The 22,584-nt window shown below is 27.1% G+C and overlaps 1 protein-coding gene across 5 annotated transcripts; it reads left to right on the top strand.

The window, feature by feature from the left end:
* The first annotated feature begins 928 nt into the window (after positions 1-928).
* Myb (proto-oncogene like protein Myb) lies at positions 929-21,987 on the top strand. 5 transcript variants are annotated; one of them, XM_015512224.2, is made up of 15 exons: positions 929-1,341; positions 11,092-11,254; positions 11,314-11,463; positions 11,521-11,753; positions 11,972-12,185; positions 12,252-12,505; positions 12,565-12,704; positions 12,758-12,879; positions 14,229-14,309; positions 15,128-15,409; positions 15,465-15,587; positions 15,666-15,803; positions 16,990-17,088; positions 21,033-21,176; positions 21,254-21,987. In XM_015512224.2, the coding sequence occupies exons 1-15, from the start codon at positions 1,334-1,336 to the stop codon at positions 21,401-21,403; spliced, it is 2,301 nt and encodes a 766-aa protein (XP_015367710.1). In that variant the 5' UTR covers positions 929-1,333; the 3' UTR covers positions 21,404-21,987. The 5 variants fall into 5 exon arrangements, 4 of the variants coding, with proteins under 4 accessions (XP_015367710.1, XP_089076907.1, XP_015367708.1 ...); XR_016190477.1 differs by lacking the exon at positions 929-1,341 and adding an exon at positions 8,799-8,997 and having other exon boundaries at positions 17,273-21,176; positions 21,254-21,354; XM_015512221.2 differs by lacking the exon at positions 929-1,341 and adding an exon at positions 8,807-8,997.
* The last annotated feature ends 597 nt before the right edge of the window (positions 21,988-22,584 follow it).

The raw sequence follows: 22,584 nt of genomic DNA, 5'->3' as shown, positions 1-22,584 counted from the left end.
GAAAAAATTGGTTGGGATTTTTTTCAAATTACCTAATTATTCTGTTTTCTATAGCAAATTTACATCAATTATTTATGGATTTTAGATTCGAATGATTCGATTCTACATTTCTACATCATTTTTTATCTTTAACAATAATAATTTCAAAATACTCAAATTTTATTATTTGTATGCAGGAAGTATATATATAGATTTATAATGTATAAATAAAATGACTACCATCATATAAGTTATAACTCGATAAAAATTGTGAGCATAAACTTCATAACTTATAAGGATATTATATGAAATCTTTAAAATAATTAAAAAGTAGAAAAACTGATTGTATTTTTGATGGACGTGCAATAAAACATATAATAGGAACGAAAAACGAAAAAAATACCTCAATTATAACTATTGTAGGTAGGACTGGTCGGACTGTCGGAGTAAATTATTACAAGTAATAGATTTTTTTTATAGAGAATAGAGATCGACATATCCGACCGCCTAAGGCAATATTATCAGGTTATCCATCTGACATCTACAATGGCACGATCAGACGATTTAAAACCTACGAAGTAGCTGTTATGGAATTTCGAACCCAATTAGTTGTCAGTTTGTCGTTCGCTAGATCACCAATCGGACGATAATATTCGACAAGTGACAACATAACAACAAATCAACGAAGACATTAACAACAACAACAACAATAACAATAATTATATACTAAGTGGTGACCCCAGGGAGTTCATCTATCCTGGGAATTTGGCGTAGCTGACGAGTGGCTACACTGCACAACCGGAACCAGAACATCGTGGATTCGAAAACGTCCCAAACGCAATATGAATCTCCAGCAACTGCCGCCGACGCCGACCAATCGGCAAGGCGCTGATGTCCGTACCGACCGATACCAACCGTCGTTAAACAGCAGCAGCTAGCAGCATCTAGCGTATACGGTCGGCAGTTCGTACCGACAACAGTAGGACAAAAACAGAATAACGAATACAAGACAAATAATAACAAAACAACAATATTTTCATTACTCCTTGCGGTTTTTGTATGTTTTTAAAACGCCGTTCGCCCGGCCGTGTCCCACTCACGTAAAGTCCTACGATAACGACGACGATTGACGATATTTCCGCCCGCAGTACGCGACGTGACCAGACAACAGTGTTGGTGACCATCGCAACGAAAGTACGAAACGTCCGTTAGGATAATATGCTATGTCCGTTTGCCTAGACATCGGGAGGACGGCCGGAAGCGTTCAGCAGTTGGCCATTCAAAATCAAACGGAACGGCGATCGTCGGCCGTTACATCGTCATAACGGTCATTGTCTCAACTATTGGTCGATAAATGAATAGGTGAGACCGCACGCCAGTTACATACTTACCTGCGTATCATTTTTTTTTTTTTTTATCTATTTACACATTCACGCGTTTATTTACACAACACGCATTATTCGTCGTATCGCTTTTTCTCATCGTCGTCAGCACTAAATGACAATGACGGATTTTTACACGTTTTATGTCCCCGCCGTTGCCTCTGTGTCGGACACCCGGTAGCTAGTCGTTACATGAGTTCCGGAAGACGTGTCACCCAGCATGCTTAATTTTGAATTTCCCGTGACCTTGGTCCGTTGTCGGTTGCGTATTTCGAATGTGCTTAGCGTAGGCAGTACTAGAAAAACGTGCACTTTCTTATGCCGACGGATTTGACGATCCTGACGGATTGCAAAATGCTGGCCACCCCATACGGGTACACCCGTAAATTTGTATTTGATACAATATTGTTTTTGGGATTGTTTCGAGGCAAGAGTGATGAGGTTTTTGTAGGATTTCGACGAGGGGAGTGACGACCAGGGCATGAGCTCAGTCATCTGCACGACAAATAAAAAACCTAAATAATTGTAATATTTTTTTATTCTATTTAACATAATTTATTGACAATTGCCTACTGTGTTATCAGTTGGACATTTTTTATGGGTCAATATCTGGCAAACCAACTTTAAAGTCTTTTATCCACCTGTACTGATAAAATTTTGATTTAATAATATATAATATGCAGTTTACATTAAATTGCTGTATTCAAACTGTTCCATAATAGTCGATAGATACTCATGGTGGTTTGATGAATTATCGTTCGTTTGGCAGTCTGATAATAGCATCTAGTTTTTATTAAATGGAAGATAATGTTATGAAATCAATTAAATTATTTTGTGACTTAAGTATAAATGGTCACACATTTGTAAATTACATATCATTATGTTATTTTTCTCACTATATAATGTACCATTCTGTACCATAGTCTACTTTATAGTAATGAAAAATATCTATTACAGTCTCTTACCTTTTAGCATATAAATGCTGTGTACCTTTGTGATAACTATTTTATCATTGTATTGTTTGGATATATTTTCTGTCATTCATTGATTCATTTCAAACATTTTTACTTAATATTGTTTTAATATAATTCTCGAAATAATTTAAATGGTTTAGGGTATATTTGGCTTATTTACATTTTATATCAATATTTGTTATCTTATAAAGCTTACCTATAATATATGTACATATAACAAAGTAGGTATGACAAATGACAAATGTTCATTATCATTTAAATTAGTTACCTTAGAACATTTTTTTCATATCATGAACAGAATGTAATTGCTTTTAAGTTTTATAAAAGGTAAATTAATTAAAATTAAAAAATAATATTTTGATCTATGTCGTAGAAAACAATCATAATATGTTAAGATCTGATATGTAGAGGTATACCTTAAGGTACATGTCAGGAGTGTTGTATTAAAATACTTAAAACAATTATAACTATACTTTCTGAGTTTGAATGATTTCATTTTACTTGGCATCAAAAATCACTCTTAAAAGAACTATTTTAAAATTTATATAAAAACCTATGAGATTCATTAGATAATTTTCCTCTAAATTAAATAATTCATCAATTCAAAAATATCAAATATAACAGAGTTAAAAGATTTTTCAAAACTTACAATTTGCTTTGTTATTTATTTGTTAGACGGAGATATCTCATGTTTATGTAGTGTCCTCTTGGTCGTTTTAATTTTACTAGTCAGTGTGAAATATAAAAATGCTTCCAATTATATATTAATTTATACCTAACTGCTTAAATGAAAACATTCATTGCTATTTATAATTTTATTTGAAATTAAAGTAAAGTAATATTTTCATCAAATTAATTTTGTAATTAATTAAGAAGACTTCGCACCCACATGTGTGTCTCCGTCTCACACACATACAATTTATCAAATTTTTATCCACCAGTTTTAAAAGCATGCTGTTAGGTTTTGATATTTGAGTGAATTGACCTATTTTGACTTTTAGGTAAGAATATTATGTGTGTTCTCTTGTTGGTATTTTACATTATTTTAATCTTTAAGTGAGTTATGACTTTATGAGTAAGTAAAGTATCAATATTTGAAGATGTTCATAACTCACTTAAAAATTAAAATATTGTAAAAAAAACTATGAGTGAACATAGAAAATGTTAGGTATGAGTTGAATACTATGTCAATTCACTCTAATATCAGAACTAAAAGCACATTATTGAAACTAGCGAATGAAAATTTGTGTGTAAGACGGAGATAGCACATACGGGTACAATATACTCATAATCATAATAATATTGGCTGTTAAAATATACAAGTATTTTTTGAGTTGTTTATTTTATATTGTAATTAGTAATTAACGTTTACATTTTAGTGATATATTTGGTATACTTCCTTGGAGATATGCTTAGGTCTCTATGATAGAAGATATATAAGAAGATAGAATAAACATAATTCAATATAAAACTCAATAAAAATTGACATGATTGCTGTGATTATATGTTGATCATTGGCATTTATTGTGGTTGAAAAAAATGTTGTGTATTAGTATGATATTAGTCACTATGATTTTATAAAAATATACCTATGTAGGTACTTATCTATGTATGAATAAAAATTTTAAATTTGTACTTAATATTTAGTTGTTAGAAATAATTGTAAATCAAAGTTATTTAATAAATGAAAATAAAACAATTTGATTACCTAGGTGTATTCATTGGAGAACTGAGAACAATCTCTGATTTAGTTAAATTTTAAATGTATTTTTATAAATTCAATAAACTTCAATAGGTAAACATATACATACTCATTTTGTTAATTTGTATTCTGTAGAAATAATGCGAGAGTGGTCCTTCCCCAGTTGGAAAAAAAAATTAATAAATAGTGTCAATAATATGATATAATAATCTAAATTCATCAATATTCAAAACAAAAGCCATTATATTGCATAATAATTATAATATTATTTATTTTTTAGTACTTAATTGGAACGATTATTGGTGGTGGGCTTGGTGACTTGGTTTTCATAGCCCCCCCTTCCGCCTCCAAATTTTTAAGTGGACGCTATACCTGAATGTGTTTTCTTCACATGCACAGACTAAACGCGTTTACACAGTCTGAGTTGTTCTCGCTGGATTTTGATTCGAGAGTAAAACTGCTTATTACAAAATTGAATTGTGGTTCCGAGGGCAAGTCAGTGTGTTTTTTCCATGATTCTTTCTATGTATCGATTATTATATAATTTTGAAATAGTGAAAATTCAACATTTTTAAATGCCCTTTATTTACTAATAACTTTTTTAAATTCAAAATTTTTTTTTTTTATGCATCGTCTCCTCTAGAAAATATAAACACAATTCAATTTTATAATAAGTATTTTACTTTAGAACCAAAATTGAGTCGAGTCCTATTTAGACTACGTAAACTAGTCATGTCGTACGTGTTTAAGACGGAGAAAATACACGTGGGTGTGGCGTCCTTTTAACAAGCTCTCTCGAGTTATACACAAGCAATAAACTACTTATTTTTACATTTGTAACAATCTTATCAATATTTTTTCAGTTTACCCTATACAGGTTATACTAAAGAAATATATCAGGTCAGTGTCGGCCGCTAGGCCGCGAACGCATCCGGGGCCCCCGGCCGTATTTGTGTCGAGGGGCCCCAATATTACTAAAAATATAATATTTCACTACTTATAAGCATTTTTTATCATTTTTATTTAATAACATGTTTGGGGGCCCTTCTGAAGAAATACATCCGGGGCTCTTTAAGTACCAGACCGACACTGATCTCAGGGTCCACATGATATTTTTAGAACAATGATTCTAGTTAAGCTCCCGATTGATTTTTTTAAAAATTATTAATGCAAGTATACCCCGACTTGTTCCACGCTCGCTCGAAAACATCCTCAATTTATTATGTTGAAGTGTAAAACCACCTTGGGTAGGTCTACTAGGTCTCGAAGTTACATCAAAATTGTTAAAAGGACGTGATACCCGCATGTGCTGTCTCCGTCTTACAAGTGTACAAGACTTGTGCTACAACTACAAGTCATGGCACATTTTACGCTCAACAGATCTCGTTTAGCTCGGTTAGTTTAAAAATTAGAGTGAATTGACCTCTTGTAAAATTTAAAGGCAAGAAAATTATTTAGACGACTTCATGGAGTTTTTACAATATTTTAATTTTAAAGCTAGTTATAATATTCTTACCTTTAAATTGTATAAGAGGGTTATTCACTCTTAATTATAAAACTAACGGAGCTAAACGTGTCCTGCTGAGCGTAAAAGGTATCATCTTCTAAAAAGAACATGAAGAACGTCCAACGAAGATAATCATGAATTGTGTGTATCCCGCATTACCCCATTATGCCATGATATTTCAGTGCTTTAAGAGGACGTTTCACCCGCATGTGTTGTCTCCGTCTTACAAGTGCGTAACATTGCAAAAACTGTTTCGCGCGGGAAAGAACCGAGAAAGATACAGTTATAAATTATAACTAAGAAACGAAATTTTCATCACATAAAAAGGAGAATTTTTCTGTGCAATATCGTTTTTATTTTTTCGATATCAGAACTACAAAAAAAGTTATTCATGCTTAAAAAACGCAAAATTAATGTATTATAATACAATAAGAATTTTTTTTGTATAAGTGATATCGAAAAAATAAAAACGATATTGCACAGACAAAATTCTCCTTTTTATGTGGTGAAAATTTCGTTTCTTAGTTATAACTGTATCTTTCTCGGTTCTTACCCGCGCAAAACAGTTTTTGCAATGTTACGCACTTGTAAGACGGAGACAACACATGCGGGTGAAACGTCCTCTTAATACACTATAATATTAAAATTTCGAAACTAAATAAACATAAAAAAAATTTCAAATCTCATGGGAAATAATCTAAATTAGTTAGATATACATAGTATCAGTACTCAGTAGTAAAGTTAGGTATCTATGATATCTTTTATTTTCATCATTTTCAATCAGATCGGTATATTAATACCGTCATTGCATATTGTCACCTATGGACCTATGTGGCTATACATTATAAATATTTATATTAAAAATAGAAAATGGGTACTTGGTATTTCTGTGGAATTTCAAAATACTGCGAGATCCTATAATAATCCAAAGATATTTGTTTGAGACCACTGGTGTAGTTTTCAGTTATTACCGAGGTTACTAATTAAGAGGAACTCATACCTGCTGCTATGTTCCTATTCTATAAACGAATAGATAAAACTTAGCGTTCAGCAATATAAATTGTGTGTTCCTAGTGTAAATACCTACAACAGTGAATGTACTATTATCATTCTTTAAGGTAAGAAAATTATTTGTTTTTTTTTTTTATCGATATCTTAATTTTAATGAGAGGTACCATAATTTAAAAACGTCTTTACCTCGTTGAAAATTAAAATATTGAAAACAGATAATATTCTAACTTTTAATTTTAAAACTTTTCAGTTTTTGTTAAACAAATGGATAACGGTAGTTTCAAGAACTGTTGTACGATACAGTTAATATATGCTAAATATTTGCAAAAATTTAAAACATAAATAAGTCTTATAACATAAATACACACTCATGTCGATTTTAGTGATTTTGTTTGGTCATTTAAATAGTATTTGATTATAAATCTAATAAATATCTATTGTATAGATATTTATAATATATATACATATATATTATATAATATTTACCTATTGTATATACAATGTCTACATTGACTTACCGATTTATTCGTTGTCAATACGACCTACCATTACTGAGAATGACTGCTGACATTGACGGTAATATAGTGTATAAATGAATGGTTCTATCATACAAAATATGTTAATTTCCCTACAGAAACTTCTTTAGCGTTAACTGCGATCACAAATGTGTTTGGTGAGATTTGAGAATTGTTGTAAATTATATTTTATAATGGTAGCTACTTGCATTATCAAATATATTTTTAATGCTGTATATAGATAGAATATATCTATTAATAAAATGTAATGTTTTATTTTTAACAAAATATCTTGGACTAAAAGTTTCTTGCGAGTTATTATCATTTTCCTGTATCTATTGATAGAAATCATGTCTAGTTAGTTTAAAATTGTGATTTTTTGATTTTCTTAGTAGTTTCACTGAACGCTTGTAGTTCTGTACAACTTGATTTTTTTATATTAAATTAGTAATAAAAGCTGTATTTTGTTAATATCAGTTTTAAACTTATAAGACGATTACTTATACAATTATACATCAGATTTAATTAAATTAATATGCTATATAAGATGATGGAGGTATAGGTAATATTAACTTGAAAATCCTGAAATTTTTATGGCATTTAAACAATTTTAAACTATGTTATAGCGGATAACGTAACAACAAATTAATTGTAAACAATTATTCGGAAAAAATATTTTGGAAAAATTACTATTTATAGGATTTATTATTATTAGTATTATTTTTATCACAAATCCTTACTGAATGGGAAATTAGCTCAGTCGTAATTATAAATTAATTAACCTTCTTATAAAAAATTTGAATTTTATATTATTACGCCTGCTTTCTATATTTATTTTATAAATAATGTATTTATATTATATAAAATGTCGGTAGGTAGCCTTACATTAATATTATTTTATATAAATTAAATCCAAGATCTAAATAAACAGGAAGTAGTAACAGTAAATTCAAAATAGAGCATTAAGAAATACGTTTGACTGAAAATAAGTACTACACTTTTATAGGAACACAATATTTTAATAATTTTTAGAAAATTGTCTGTACAGAACTTTAATTCTACATATTTAGTTAAACTGTTTTATAAGAAGAGAATGTTATAAAACGATTATATTCATAGAAAAAATTACATTTTTATTCGAAATTAATTACTATAAAGTATAATTATAATTTATATTTTACAGAGTTATGATAGGAATCACGGGTAGTAATTTATACTTATTAATAAATCGAAGTTTAAATATTAACAGAACATAATATTGTATTTTTGTTGGATTAAGATGGACTAAATTGGGTGTGAAATAATGTGCAAAAATAATACGTAGTTTTGGTAATATTTAGTTACACAATTACACAGAAATGTGTTTTCTTGTGTTTGCTTTGAAAATAACAATATTGCTACATTATTAAAGGTGTTCAAGACCTGACTAAAATGCAAGTGTTTTTTAGTGACTAGTTATTAAATTTATTATTCAATGTTGCATCACTTGATATATTTTTTGGCTGAGCCCCTTTCTTCTCTTGTTAGGAAATCAGCTTCCTTTTTTTTCTACATCTATATCAAGTATTCATGTCCGTAATTCTAATGGGAGGGGTTGTATTGCTGCTTAGTTGATCCCCTAACCAATGTCCCAGCTGTCTTGTACCACCTGGCCTGTTCCGTTCTCCCGCCATATAGCTATAGTAGTGTGGTATTCTATATAGTGTGGCGTAGTTCTTTACGTACATTCGATTTTTTTTTTTAATACCACGTATATATTTGCTGCTCTGTTCATTGTTTTGAACTTTTATAGATTTCTAAGTTTATTTTAAAGAGTAGTCTTGTCGAATGCCTCCATGTCTAAACGGCCTTATAGCTGCGTGAGTGGTAGTCAAGAGTATCAAAACAATTATAATAAACGAATGCATTTAGTACAACAAAACGACGAGTAAGTCTTAAATGTATAATGTATATTTTTTTTATTAAGTTACAAAAGATTATTTGGGTTGAACAAAAAACCACTATTGAACCTAATTTAATGAATGTTCGTTTTATTTTGAAATTTATTTACTTAGGACTTCTATTGTTTTTTTCATATTACATTTAATTATTAAGTTTTACATCAAATTTAATTAATTTAATTATTCATTTTATAGGAAAAAATAAATAAATATTTACTAATAAAATATCTCTATTATTATTTGATAATATTTAATAACAATTAATAAGAATATGCCCAAAACAGCAAAATGGTGAATTACTATTATTTATATTTTAACAGTTAGTTAGGTAATAGACATATAAATATTATATAAAAGTTCTAGGGTCTGTTTTGTATGCATTTCCATTTATGTTAATGGTTAATCATATTTAAAAACTGTTTGATTATTTGCTGAGTAATAAATTGAATAATAATAAAGATCATTTGTCTGATTAGGTTACTTGTACCTACCTATTATTGTACAATTTTAAATACATTTTTTTGCGTATTTTCATATTATTTTTTTAAGAAAACATTTATATTGGCAAATATTTTTAAATAGATTTAGATACTTAAATAAAAACAATAATAGCTATTATTTTTATCATAGTATCATATATTATAGTTTTTATTCTACCTATTTGTAGGTTTGATTTGTTAATTATAAAGTAATCAAATACACAAAATTGAGTTGGTATAATTGGTTTTTTAAAAACAATTAGGTTAATGTTCATAGTTGTTTGAGAATTTGTTGACACATTACCAAAGACAATTCTTACCTATTCAAAAAGATCAAACTTAATATTTGGAAAATAGATTACGATGTTGAAAATGAATTCAAAGTTGTAATTATTTGGACATAAAAATTAATGGACGATTAATCAATCTTGTTAAATAAAATATTAAAAATTATGTGAGATAATTTGAAATATTATGTGTTTATGTGTTATAAAATCATTTTATAATACAAAATATTACTCATTTAAAATCTATACCAAAAATATTCAAAAGATTGAATTACAATAGTTTAAATAGTTTTTGTTTAATTTTTTTTTTTTTAATTATTGTAATAAATATATGTGTTAGTGTCCTTGGTATTCAATATTATTTTTATTTTTTGGTATAGCTTTTTTTCTTTTTGAATGGAACTATAATTAGTTCAGAATTGTATACTTTTTAAGAAGAGTCCAGGAAACAGGATTCACGGTCTGTAGCCCCCATATTCTTTTACAAAAATGATTTGGTCTCATTTACATGAATATAAAAGTGTTACTTTTTGTTTGGAATACATACCAATTTTTTTTTTTTTTAATGAAACTTCTATTTGACAGAAAATTATTAATTTTTATTTATCTAAAGAGGGGGGAGGAGGGATCTTGAATGTATAATGCACTTGTACTTGTTATTTTAACCATTTTTTCTACAGCTTGGTTTGTATATTTTTTGATAGAAATCATTTATTATTTATTATTGCTTTCAATAGTAAATCTAGGATCTAGAATTGTTATTTTTGCAAGGAAATCATTCAAAACTATTAAATACATATTTATAAAAAACACTTATTGGTTGCAGTTGTGTACATAGAAATAACTTTCGGGTTAAGTTATATTATATAGCAACTAACAATAATGATCTAGCACCTAGAGGTTATTATATTTTTAACAGTTAAGACTGTAATTTCGGGAGGGGTTTGCAGCCCGCTAGGCTACGCCAATGATTGGTTGTTGCTTATTAGTATAAAGAATTTTTATATTATTAATTATATTGTACAATATATTATGTACAGTACATACTTAAGAGTTTAAAAGTATTAATATTAGTTACTCATGAGTTTTATATCAGGCCCCTAATTTATCATATGAATGAAGAAGCTAGGTATTCCTGTCAGGTTTTTTTTTAATTATAATTTTTAATACACAATCATTTAAAACTAAGTGAGTTAGCTTAGAGAACGACTCTAAATCATATGAAACCAGTTATTAATGGTTATAGTTGTAATTTATATATTGTACATATTATTTAAATGAATGTTTATTATTATTATTTATTTAAATTTTGTAGGTCCAGATCAGGTTACGATAGCGAAACGGATGATGGAGAAGATTCCGATGATTATGCGATGCCACTCGGCATCCCAATCGTTTCTAGTGAAGATGGTCGACGGTTGGTTGAATATAAACCATCAAATCTCTCCATAAATAAAGGTCGCTGGACAAAAGAAGAGGTTAGTAATTCATTATGACAAAAGTAGAATAATATTTATATATTTTGGTTTCTCTACAGGATATGAGGCTAAAGCAACTTGTAGAAGAATATCAAGAACGATGGGATCTTATCGCTCAACATTTCAATGATCGCTCAGATATTCAATGCCAACAACGATGGCACAAAGTTGTGAATCCCGATTTAGTAAAAGGACCTTGGACAAAAGAAGTATGTTTAATTAACTAAAGTAACAAAGTAAATTGATTAATTTTTTGTTTTGTATAGGAAGACGAAACTGTATTAGAACTTGTTGAAAAATATGGACCTAAAAAATGGACTCTAATAGCTCGACATTTAAAAGGTCGAATAGGTAAACAGTGTCGTGAACGATGGCATAATCATTTGAATCCAAATATTAAAAAAAGTGCGTGGACAGATGAAGAGGACAGAATTATATTCAGGGCACATAGTCAATGGGGGAATCAATGGGCTAAAATTGCAAAGTTATTACCAGGAAGGTAGGTTAATGGGTCAATTATTTTTAATATAAAATATTATTATATTATATTATACTATAATGCTATATTATTACTACCATAGTTTGTTGTGATATTATATTTTGATAATTTATTGCACATTATGTTAATGACATTCATAAAATACACATAGTTAAACATGCTTCAATAGTATATAATATTAAGATAATTACTAATTATTTTGTTTAAAAAATATTTAGGACTGATAATGCTATAAAGAATCATTGGAATTCAACTATGCGGAGAAAATATGAAATAGATGATAAAGGAGAAGTATATGGTAGAAGCATGTTGAAACCTAAATCAAAAAGTATAAGAGCTCCAATGGAAAGTAGAGAAGAATCTAACAAAAGTCACCCTAATACATCACAGGTTAATCAATCAGAGTACATTACTATCGATGTTCCTTCACAAGTAATTTGAAGTCAATTTAATGTATTAATATTAAACTATTAACTTCCCTTTTATTTATTTTTTTAGTATTACAGTTGGATGCCTCCAAAATATATTCCCGACGATACTTTGTCTAAACCAGATCCTGAACAAGATGTCCGGGATAAAGCTGAGGTTGTTGCAGCGGCAGAAGTTTTGAATTCTTTAATGTCAACGCCTCAAAAGAAATATGATATTAAAGTAAAAGATGTATTCAAAATTAATTATAAATTGGAGTCTCCACCTAGACCAGCTTCAGTACCTTTGCAAACTAATTCACCGTCATGTTATTCACCATACAGGTATAATAAAACAAAAACAAAAATGAATTCAATAGCTTGAATAATGCACTTTTCTTTAGGTTATTTGAGACTGGAGGTTTTGTTGAAAGTCAACAAACTAGTAATAGTGTTGTTGGTAGTTCTCCTGATGAAGGATATGCAGAACTTCATCTTGTTACACCTACAAAGACACCTAAAAAAGATATTTGCCCAGAACTTTGTAAGTAACATAAATGATAAATTAACGTCAAATTTAAAAATAATGTCTTGCAGATTATCAGTATGATGCTATTTCACCTAATAAACCAAATATATTTTCACCAAATAACAAACTTACTCGGCGGCGTAGGAGTTTTTCAGAATATCCTGAAATTGGCTTGAATTTACAATGCAGTGTAAGTAAAAAAAAAAAATAAGCTAATTTTGTTTACATTACGTATGGTTAGAGTATCAAAATCAGTGTAGGTATTTCACTTAGTTTTGTTTTACATTTTTGAAAAGCTTTTTTTTTGAGAATTAATAATTAGCACAAAATATTGTGTTGTTTAATCAAAGGTAAGATAATAATTGGTTTGATTATTTAATATATGGGTGCTTATGTATGGGTTGTCATTAATATACTGTATTTGACATAGGTACTACATAAAATATGTACATGAATTGTTTTTTTAACCACATTTTATCAGCGCATGATATTGATATTCTGTTTTTGTTCTATTTTTATTTCATTACTCATTATTTTTTACCTTTATTATATTGTGCACAAAATTTGTGTCAAATGGCTTATTGAATGAAATAAAGTCTCTTGTGTAATTTTGTAATTAGTATGCCTGACGCCATTCTATGATATTTGTTAAAAGAATGAAAATTACATTTATAGATGTGACCGTTTTTGAAAAATTGTCAGAGCATTTTTTTGTACTTATTTTTTTATTATTAAGTGATAACATTTATATTTTAATTAAAATTAAAAAGAGAGTAACTCTGTTTGATATAAAATTATTCTGAATTTATATGTATCTACCATTTCTGTCAAATACTGTGTACCAACATCTTAGCAAATCATTTTAAGGGTGCATATTTTTACATAAAGGTTATGGGACACTTTTTACTTTAATCCAGGTATATATTCAAATTAAAAGTAATCACAGTAAAACAAAACTTTGTAAATAAAGTGATTACTCTAGTTAAAAATTGAGAATTGAACTTGACATGTTTTATGTGTTGAATTCTAGCCAATTATTACCAGCATTATTTGTTCACATTTGACTAATAAGAACCAAATAGATATACCATATTATCTAATATCAATGCTAGTAATGCAATTTAATAGTTTTGCGTAATTAAACATAGTTTAAAATTTATTTTACCATACATATAAAAAGTTAATTTTTATTTTCATATCAGTTAATTTAATTACAGTCAAACATTTTCTATATGTATTTAACTTGTTATAAAACTATACATTTAACCAAATATATTTTTTGTTAAAGTAGTGAAGATATGCAATTTGCTTAATGCTCGGTGATTATGTTGCTCATCTATCAGCTAGCCAAGTTAATTGGCTGTTAATTATGTTTTGAAATTAAACAAATTGGTTTTAATGTTCTGTAAAATTCTATTTAAAAAAAAAAAAAAAAAATGGTTTTACGTAAATATTAAGTAGACAAAATTGGCACTTTTTTATATTGGGTTTGATTGTTTGCTTAAAAAAGATTGAGATGTGTGTGTCTTTGTGGTCTAGACTATTTTGTCAGGCTTGAGCATACCTGGAACGCCTGAAAAACGAACACCAATAAAACAACTACCGTTCAGTCCCTCACAAGTATGTAAATATGTTATGATTTAATCTCCATCGTATATAGTTTTATACTTTATTAAATACTACTGATAATGTTTATGCATGTAAGCAATTAGTTCTATTGCATTTACAATAGCAGTCTTTGTAGTTAAAACTATACATGGTTATAATGGTAATCTTTATTTATTTATTTATTTATATATACATAATTACATAATATTGGGGAATTTTGATTATTGAAGTCATTTCATGGTGTTATGAAACATTTGATTTTAAATAATCAGAAATTCCTTTATTACCCTAAGGATTTTAGATACTTATATTATTTGTATAGTTTGATAAATTATCAATTAAAAATCTAAGGGTTGTTATCATTTGGCTTTGCTTTTAATTGAATAACTATATGGTATTTTTATAAATAATAATAATGTATGTTTAAGGTTAAAAGGTGTATTTTATTTTTTTCTTATTTTGCACAGTTTCTGGTGGTTTTGTATTTTTACTTATTTTATTTCATTATTTGTATAAAATGTATTTAAGTATTATAGTAACAAAAATGATAGAAATGTTGAATATAATATAAATTAAATTGATTTAATAATACTGTTTTCTTTATGGCACTATTCATAATATATATATATATATATATATTTTTTTTTATCGCTTTATAACTAAAATTATTGTTACTATAATCTTTGCACCTTCATAAGAGGTATAATTATTAAATGATTGCCATTTTTTTTCTGCCAATTTGTTGTACGTTTCTAATGCCTTTAATCTGTTTTATTAACCCAAACTACAATTTCAAACACATCAGTCAATTTTTATGTTTTATTTTATAGTTTTTAAATAGTCCATCATTATCATTTGATGTTAATTCGTCTTCAACACCTGTCAGGCGTCTATTACCCAGTTGTAGTAGTAAACCCAATGAAGATATAAGTGATCAAACGATTAAATCTGAAACCTTAGTTACACCAAATTTAACTTATAAATTTGCTGGAAGGAGTCGTGATGATGTCAAGACTCCAGAAACAATACATAGAATTAATACTCCTCATACACCTACACCATTCAAAATTGCCCTTGCCGAGGCTGGCCGTAAAATGGGTGTGAAACATTTAGTAAGTTACAGTTAAACATTATAAATTTGTATTTAATATGCTATTGTATTATTAGGCTCAATCTCCATCAGCTTTAATTGAGGATATAGCTGACTACATAAAGCAAGAAGATCTAGTTAAAAAAGAATCTGAATTTTCTGATTCACAGTATGAAACTGATAGCTCCAATATGTTTTGTGTAATAATTTCATTTCAAATATTTATTTTGTGTGTTACTGTATTTTATTTATTTTAAAACCATTATTAACTGTTATAGGATACTAATGACACAGTTGCATGCGGAAAAGAAAATGCAGAACCTCTTTCACCTACACCTCAGAAAAAAGCGAGAAAATCTCTTGCACCAGTGTGGGCTTCTCCAACAGCATCTTGGAATCAACCTATTGACTCATCTGTAAGTTTTTTTGGTGTTAAATTAGTTGAAATATAATTTTTTGTGTATGAATCAGTGGCTTAACTACGGAGATGGTATGAAGTCCAGAAGCAACCCCAAAGTTCATTAATCTAATAATTTCATACGCCAACTTTTTTTTTTTTAATAATAATAAATAAACAGTTCACATCTTTATTTATCTTGCGATTCCAATCGTATTATATTAGTGCTTTCTTAAGTTCCATCAACTATCCTTGTGAGCAACATATCAACATTATATATATTCTTTGTTTTAAGGATTAAAAAAATTGCTATGCGCTAAGTGGTTCATCGGCTAAAGTATCATAACTCATAAACATCAAGAGATCTAAAATAAAATAAAACTTATATGGAAAAAATATTAAACATATTTAATGACAGAATGTTGTATTGAACAATTTAATATAAATATAATTATTAAAATGAAAAAAGCTTAAATATTTTTTTTATAATAGTGTGTGAATATCAATCATAAGAGTTAAAATAAATATTCATAATGTTTTGTATGTAATGTTCGGTCCTCTATGAGCATTAAGAATAATTAAAGCTACCCCAAGATTTTAATATTTAAGTTGTAATACTCATACAACCTATTTATGTCAGTTAATCTGTTTTCTGCTAAAAAAACAGTGCATATACCTACAAGTTTCTTACTTAACATTATATTCAAAATTTTATAAGATTCAGTGTAAACAGTAAAATCTTTAGATGAATCAATTTTTACTAAATTCTATATGACAGTTATCATACATTGTAAAATGTATTTAAAATTGTCAATCAAACATTTTTTATTTCTATAGCTAGAATTAAAGTAATTATATTAGAAAAAAAAATCAGATTAAATGTGTTACTGTTGGACAAGGATTGTGTTAAATAAATACTGAAGCTCAAACATAGTTAATAATATGTTTCTCAACTATTTAAAATCAACATTGAAGCTTATTTTAACTTTTTAATACTAAACTTACTAATTTTTAAATATAACACAAATAAAATAATCTTAGTTAAAAAAAATTCAAATTAATTTTTGTCACAGTACTTGAACATTTCAAACTGTTAGAATCTCTGGAGGTTCAAGGTGTTATGAGTATTTTAAAGTTGTAAAACCTATCTCTAACTCTCACTTTCATGTATAATAATCTTGAATTGCATAATCTTTATTTTTTAGTCTAAAGAAATTAGAGAGACGAATACCGAAGATGTTTATTCAACAAATTTAGATGATACTAGAAACATATTTACATCTGAAGAATATTCAGCTTCAAAGGTAAAAATATAATTTTTTTATTTAATAATCCACACTATTTTGGTTTGAAGAGTGAATATTATATCATACACCAAACCTGCAATCTTTTATTGAGTGTGCCAGTGTTTAGATTTGACATTATTTTTTATTTATTTTTATTTCTCGTAATTTAGATTTTTTGTTTTGTTTTGTTAATATTTTTCAGGTATTTGGGTGAGTAGGTCATGAAAAAAACCTAGTTGTTCTTTTTACTCTATAAATTATTGCACTCTTAGATCAATTAGGATAAATTTAAAGCAATAGTTTTGCACTACACTCTAATAAATACTTAGTTTCAATCACTCGTACAATTCTATTGAAAAAACCACTTTATAATATACAGTATACATTGTAAAATTATTATTGGAATGTGACTTTTGTGTGTGTGCATGTCAATATATGTGTTGAGTTTTTGTAACTATATATAAATGTGTGAACAGATTTGACTGAAATATTTACGACTGAAATACAAGTGAATGAGAGTAAAATCTAAACATTTTATATTACACTGAAATAACTAATAAAATGTTGGTACAAAATATTCATTAGATTTAGTTTGTTTTGAACATTTTTTAAATATTATACCAAAATTTGTTTTTATGTATAAATTTGGAATGATGCATTGCATACTAAAGAACAAACTAGCAATAATAAAAGGCTACTGTTCATGTTCATTACTTGGTCCTTCATTCATCAATTATGACAAATATAAGTTAATACTCTTCTATATTTAACAACTATATTAATTTTTAGAATTCAAATTAAAACTTAGTACCTCCACTGGGAGGCTCTACGCTCTATTATATCTATCTATTTGTTTTTTATTTTATTTATGTTTTATTACAATCTATTACTTCCTCGGTTGTTCTTAAAGTTCTTTTTTACAACACATTGATTAAAACATTGTAAAAAACAAAAGAATTAAAACTTAAAACTTAAAACTTAAAAAATGTATACATTTTTTAAAAATTATTTATGTGATTTTTGATAGTGTTTTCAAAATTTCAAGTGACATATGAGAGCTTTTTGAAAGTGTTTGATAGCAATGCCATAATTGTATAGGTAGTATATAAAACTCATTAACATAATATGTACCAGGTTTTCTAGTGGGTGCCCAGGAGAATTATTACTAAAAATGCACATTAATTATTCAAATAAAAAAGGTTTTTCAGGCAGGGCTCAAATTTTAAAGAGCCACATATTAGACACTTTTTTTATGTTGTATGAGAATATTAAAAGTACTTATCATCTATTTTTAGTAATATTAAAATATCATTTAATATTTTTTCATCCTCTAGTTATGTTTTTATTGCATTATAAAAATGGATAAAGAATTATAATCTGTATGTAATGAATAAACTTGAATCATATGAAAAAAATAAAATGCATTGTGGTGCCTCAAATTTTGTTGAAACCTCAAGTGGATGATAAAAGATTTTATTACTTTTTAAGGAGTACATAGGTATTTGTGTCATATATATTTGAATATTGTCATACATGTTTTTGCGCTAACGAGAGGTGATCTACTAAGTATAATTTATTCACTTTATTATATTTTATTACACATAGTATTCATAAAGCACAAGTATTGCAATTAGAACAATTTTGTTTGATTATTAAATGTATTGTTATTATTATTATTAATTGGGATTTAAGAGGACGTCAAACCACCTATAATTTATACAAAAATAGTTTTGCTTGAGACAAACCTATAGTGACAATATTTTCAGCTTTACTACTAAAGTTTTACAGTTTACAGAGAAAAATATTAATTATGTCGTAGTATTTTTTAAAATGTTTTTAAGACGATTAAAATCATTTAATTTTTTGTATTTTTTTATTATAAAATGTTACGAGATAATGTTATTTGATTTGCTATTTAGTGAGACAATATAGTAGATCTGCTGTAATTATTGGACTGTCTTATAAGTTTGTGCCATGTAAAATCATTGTTAGTAAATAATTTATTAATTTTAATTAAGATTTAAAATTTTAATTCTTCTCAATATATCATACCTAAATTAAGCTTCTTAAATACCTGTTCTGATGGCGTCCTTTTAAGTTATGAGGGTAAATATTATCAATATTTGATGGTAATTTAAAAACAAATAAATTGAATACATATTTTATAAATATATATAACTGATGATTGAGAATTTGTGATTTTTTTTTTTTAAATCACAAAACAATTATTTTGACAATATTATGTCTAAAAATTATATTTACCTTTATACTTCCCATTATTTACTGTGCATGTCTTAATTAAGCATTTCTCAAATTAAACTTTTGATGGTTTTGATTTTTTTGAAAGCAATAAAAAAAAAACAGATTTTGAGCAGTTTTTCTAATATAGCTGAAGCTTGATTCCAAAAACAAGCTTATGCTTTAACCCTACAATAAAAAAAAAAAATTATCATTTAAAAGATTATTAAATTTTTATTAAAAAAAAAATATCTATTGATAATCATTATAGCAATAACTCTTTTCCTTCTGCTCAAATTTAAAATAAAAAAATGTTATTAAATTGTTAAAAGTATTTAAAAATACAATAAACATTTTATAATTTGAGAAATACTACTTATACTAAATAGTGATGAGCCAAATTAAAACACAGATTTAACTTAATTAAAAATAAACAAAAATACATATATATTTATTTATATTTTATATTTGCAACTTACCAAACAAATTTGATTTAAAATGGATAATGGTAGAATATAGTTTTTTTCATGAAAATCTATTATTATTATTTAATATTTTAAAACGATAGTGAATACTCATTGGCCATCACTAATAACCTTCTACGTCTTTATTTTAGCCTAAAGCATTTTCAAAGAAGTTTGCTCTTGTTATATTTACATACATTGCATAGAATAGAAATTATTGTGCTATAAATTGCTATTAGCAGTTTTTTTTTAATTTATAAAATTATAAAATACAAATTTTTTTCTAGTCCATTTAATCTTTAAAATGATAAATAAAGTACAAATGTAAAATGTCATATTTTTTTTAGAAGGACGTAATACCGACATGTGTTGTCTCCATCTCACAAAAACGTAACGTAGCAAATTTTACGCACAGAAAAACACGTGTAGCTGTGTTACTTTAAAATTTGAGTGAATTAACCTCCTATAAAATTTAAAGTTAAGGTTATTGTCTAGACAACCTCATATGCTACTTATCATATTTTAATTTTAAAGCCAGTTATGAGTATTTTAAAATCGTAAATAATTTTTACATCTTAAAATACTCATAACTTCCTTTAAATTTAATATATAGTAGAAAGCACAAGAGGTCGCTTAAAATAATATTCTTACCTTTAAATTTTATAAGAGGTTAATTCACTCTAATTTTTAAACTAACTGAGCTAAATGTGATCTGCTAAGGTACTTGGAGACAACACATGCGGGGTATAACATCCTCTTAATACTTCCAATCATAAATAATGTTGGTTCATATTTCTGGTATTATTTTAATTTTAGCAATTTATGCTATCATAATAAATTGTGTTATATTTTACATCTTGGATTACTTAAAATTACTCTAATATCACCCTAAGAGGGTGCAACACCTGTATTTGTTGTCTCAGTCTTCCTAATCACAGATAATGTTCTTACCATCAAGTTTTATAATACGTCTATTCACTCTAATTTTTAAGCTATGGAGTAAAACTTAAACTGTCGAGTTTAAATTTGTTATGTTACACGTTTATAAGACTGAGACAACAAATATGAGTGTGGCGTCCTGTAACTATCAATCAATATGAGATTAAATTATTATTTGAAAATGCTTTAGATTTATTTAAAATGTCTATTAGCATTATGTATTATGAAAAAGTAATAATAATAAGTAGTAGTAGCTATTCGTTATTATTACGGTGATGGTGTAGTAAATGGTGGCTGTATGTATTGTTTTGTGATGACCAGAATGGCTCTACTGCCTCACCAGATGTTTCGGAGACAACAGTTATCCGCAGACAGTTACCACAATCGTCCGACGGCAGCAGTGTCCTCAAGCATCTACACATTGGAAGTCCACTCAGACAAAAATGGTCCGGCCTCGTATCCAAGGTATTTGGCAATTATTCTGTAAAATTATTAACAATATTCTAATTAATTTTTTGTTGAAACTAATGTATTGCACAAAGAATGATGTGATGTGGAAGATTACATGTGGAAAGACTGTCGATCAACAAGAAATGACGGCTTTAGCTTATCAATGTTTGCAAATGAAAACGCCACATAAAAATCTAAGCACTAAAGCGCCTGGATTTAAACCAAGACAATTATCATTCTAGATACTTGATATTCATTTTTCCCTATTGTGTTTTTAAAAGTACATCAAGTTTATAAAAAACCAGCTCTATTATAATTGCAACATTTTAATTTTATAATTTTTTAATAATTTTAGTGAGTTTTTCTTTTTTAACTATTTTGTGTTGTCTCATTTCTGTTGGTTTATCATATTGTTATTATTCTTATTGATTCATCTTTTTAATTTTAGTTTTTCCATTTTATAATTTAATATTTAAATTATTTAGTGACCAAATGCAATTTATTAGTAACTTTTCATTTATGTGTTTAATGTAATTTTGAATCAATGTATATTTATTTAAAATGTTTATTTTACAAATTACTTAACTATTATTTGATTTTACCGTGTTTTTTTTTTTGTGTATACCTAGTTGTATGACATGCACATTTGAAATTTAACATTGATTTCTTAATTTTTTTGCTTATCAGCACTACCATTAACATTATGATTAATTTTATGTGTGTTTTATACATCATACATTTGTATTATAAATGGTTTGATTTTGTACCAATTGTAAATTAAATTTGTTTTGAAAAAAATATATAATATAGTGATTTTAGACTATAATTTGTATTGTCTGTAAATTTATTAGATTTTAATTAACCCTCAATGGTTCCATTATACCTACTTCTTTCCAAATCTTAATTATTGGTGAAAAACTGTGAAGGTAACTTATTTTATTTAAGATTATATCAGTCACCAGCTTCAACAATATGTGATAAATTATGATATAAGAGTGAACTGAATCACTTTAAAATATAAAGGTAAGATTATTATTGAGAGCTCTATGTAGGCTTTTTTTAATTATATTATTTTCAAGCAAGTTATAATCGTTTCCAAAAAGGTCATTTAATCACATTTAGTATGTCAAAATATGCATTTAATTATTATCTCTAGATATAGATAGCGCAAGCAAAAAATTAAAATTTTTTAAAAAAGGTCACAACTTACTTAAAAATAATTATATTAATAAAAGCTTAATGGACCCTAGATAATAATAATTTATTTTATATAATTTTACAATCTGTACATAGTGGCACAATGAGTAAACGTAATATCGGCATAAACGTCATATAAGGCATTAAAACATATTAAATAATATTTAAAAAAATAGTTCACAATAAATTATACATTACATAGTACATGTTATGTTTGAGGAAAGCA

The sequence above is a fragment of the Diuraphis noxia genome, unplaced genomic scaffold, assembly GCF_037042655.1.
Source record: "Diuraphis noxia isolate RWA-SAM2 unplaced genomic scaffold, SU_Dnox_SAM2 contig0002, whole genome shotgun sequence".
NCBI classification, from domain to species: Eukaryota; Metazoa; Arthropoda; class Insecta; order Hemiptera; family Aphididae; genus Diuraphis; species Diuraphis noxia.
This window is presented reverse-complemented; position numbering and strand designations above follow the sequence as displayed.

What these genes read in the sequence shown, in the direction of transcription:
- Myb (XM_015512221.2), top strand. Translation starts at nt 8,906, where the DNA reads ATGTCTAAACGGCCTTATAGCTGCGTGAGTGGTAGTCAAGAGTATCAA. An exon ending in TCATGTTATTCACCATACAG is followed by an intron (nt 12,506 to 12,564) that starts GTATAATAAAAC and finishes ACTTTTCTTTAG; the next exon opens with GTTATTTGAGACTGGAGGTT. An exon ending in GGTCCGGCCTCGTATCCAAG is followed by an intron (nt 21,177 to 21,253) that starts GTATTTGGCAAT and finishes TATTGCACAAAG; the next exon opens with AATGATGTGATGTGGAAGAT.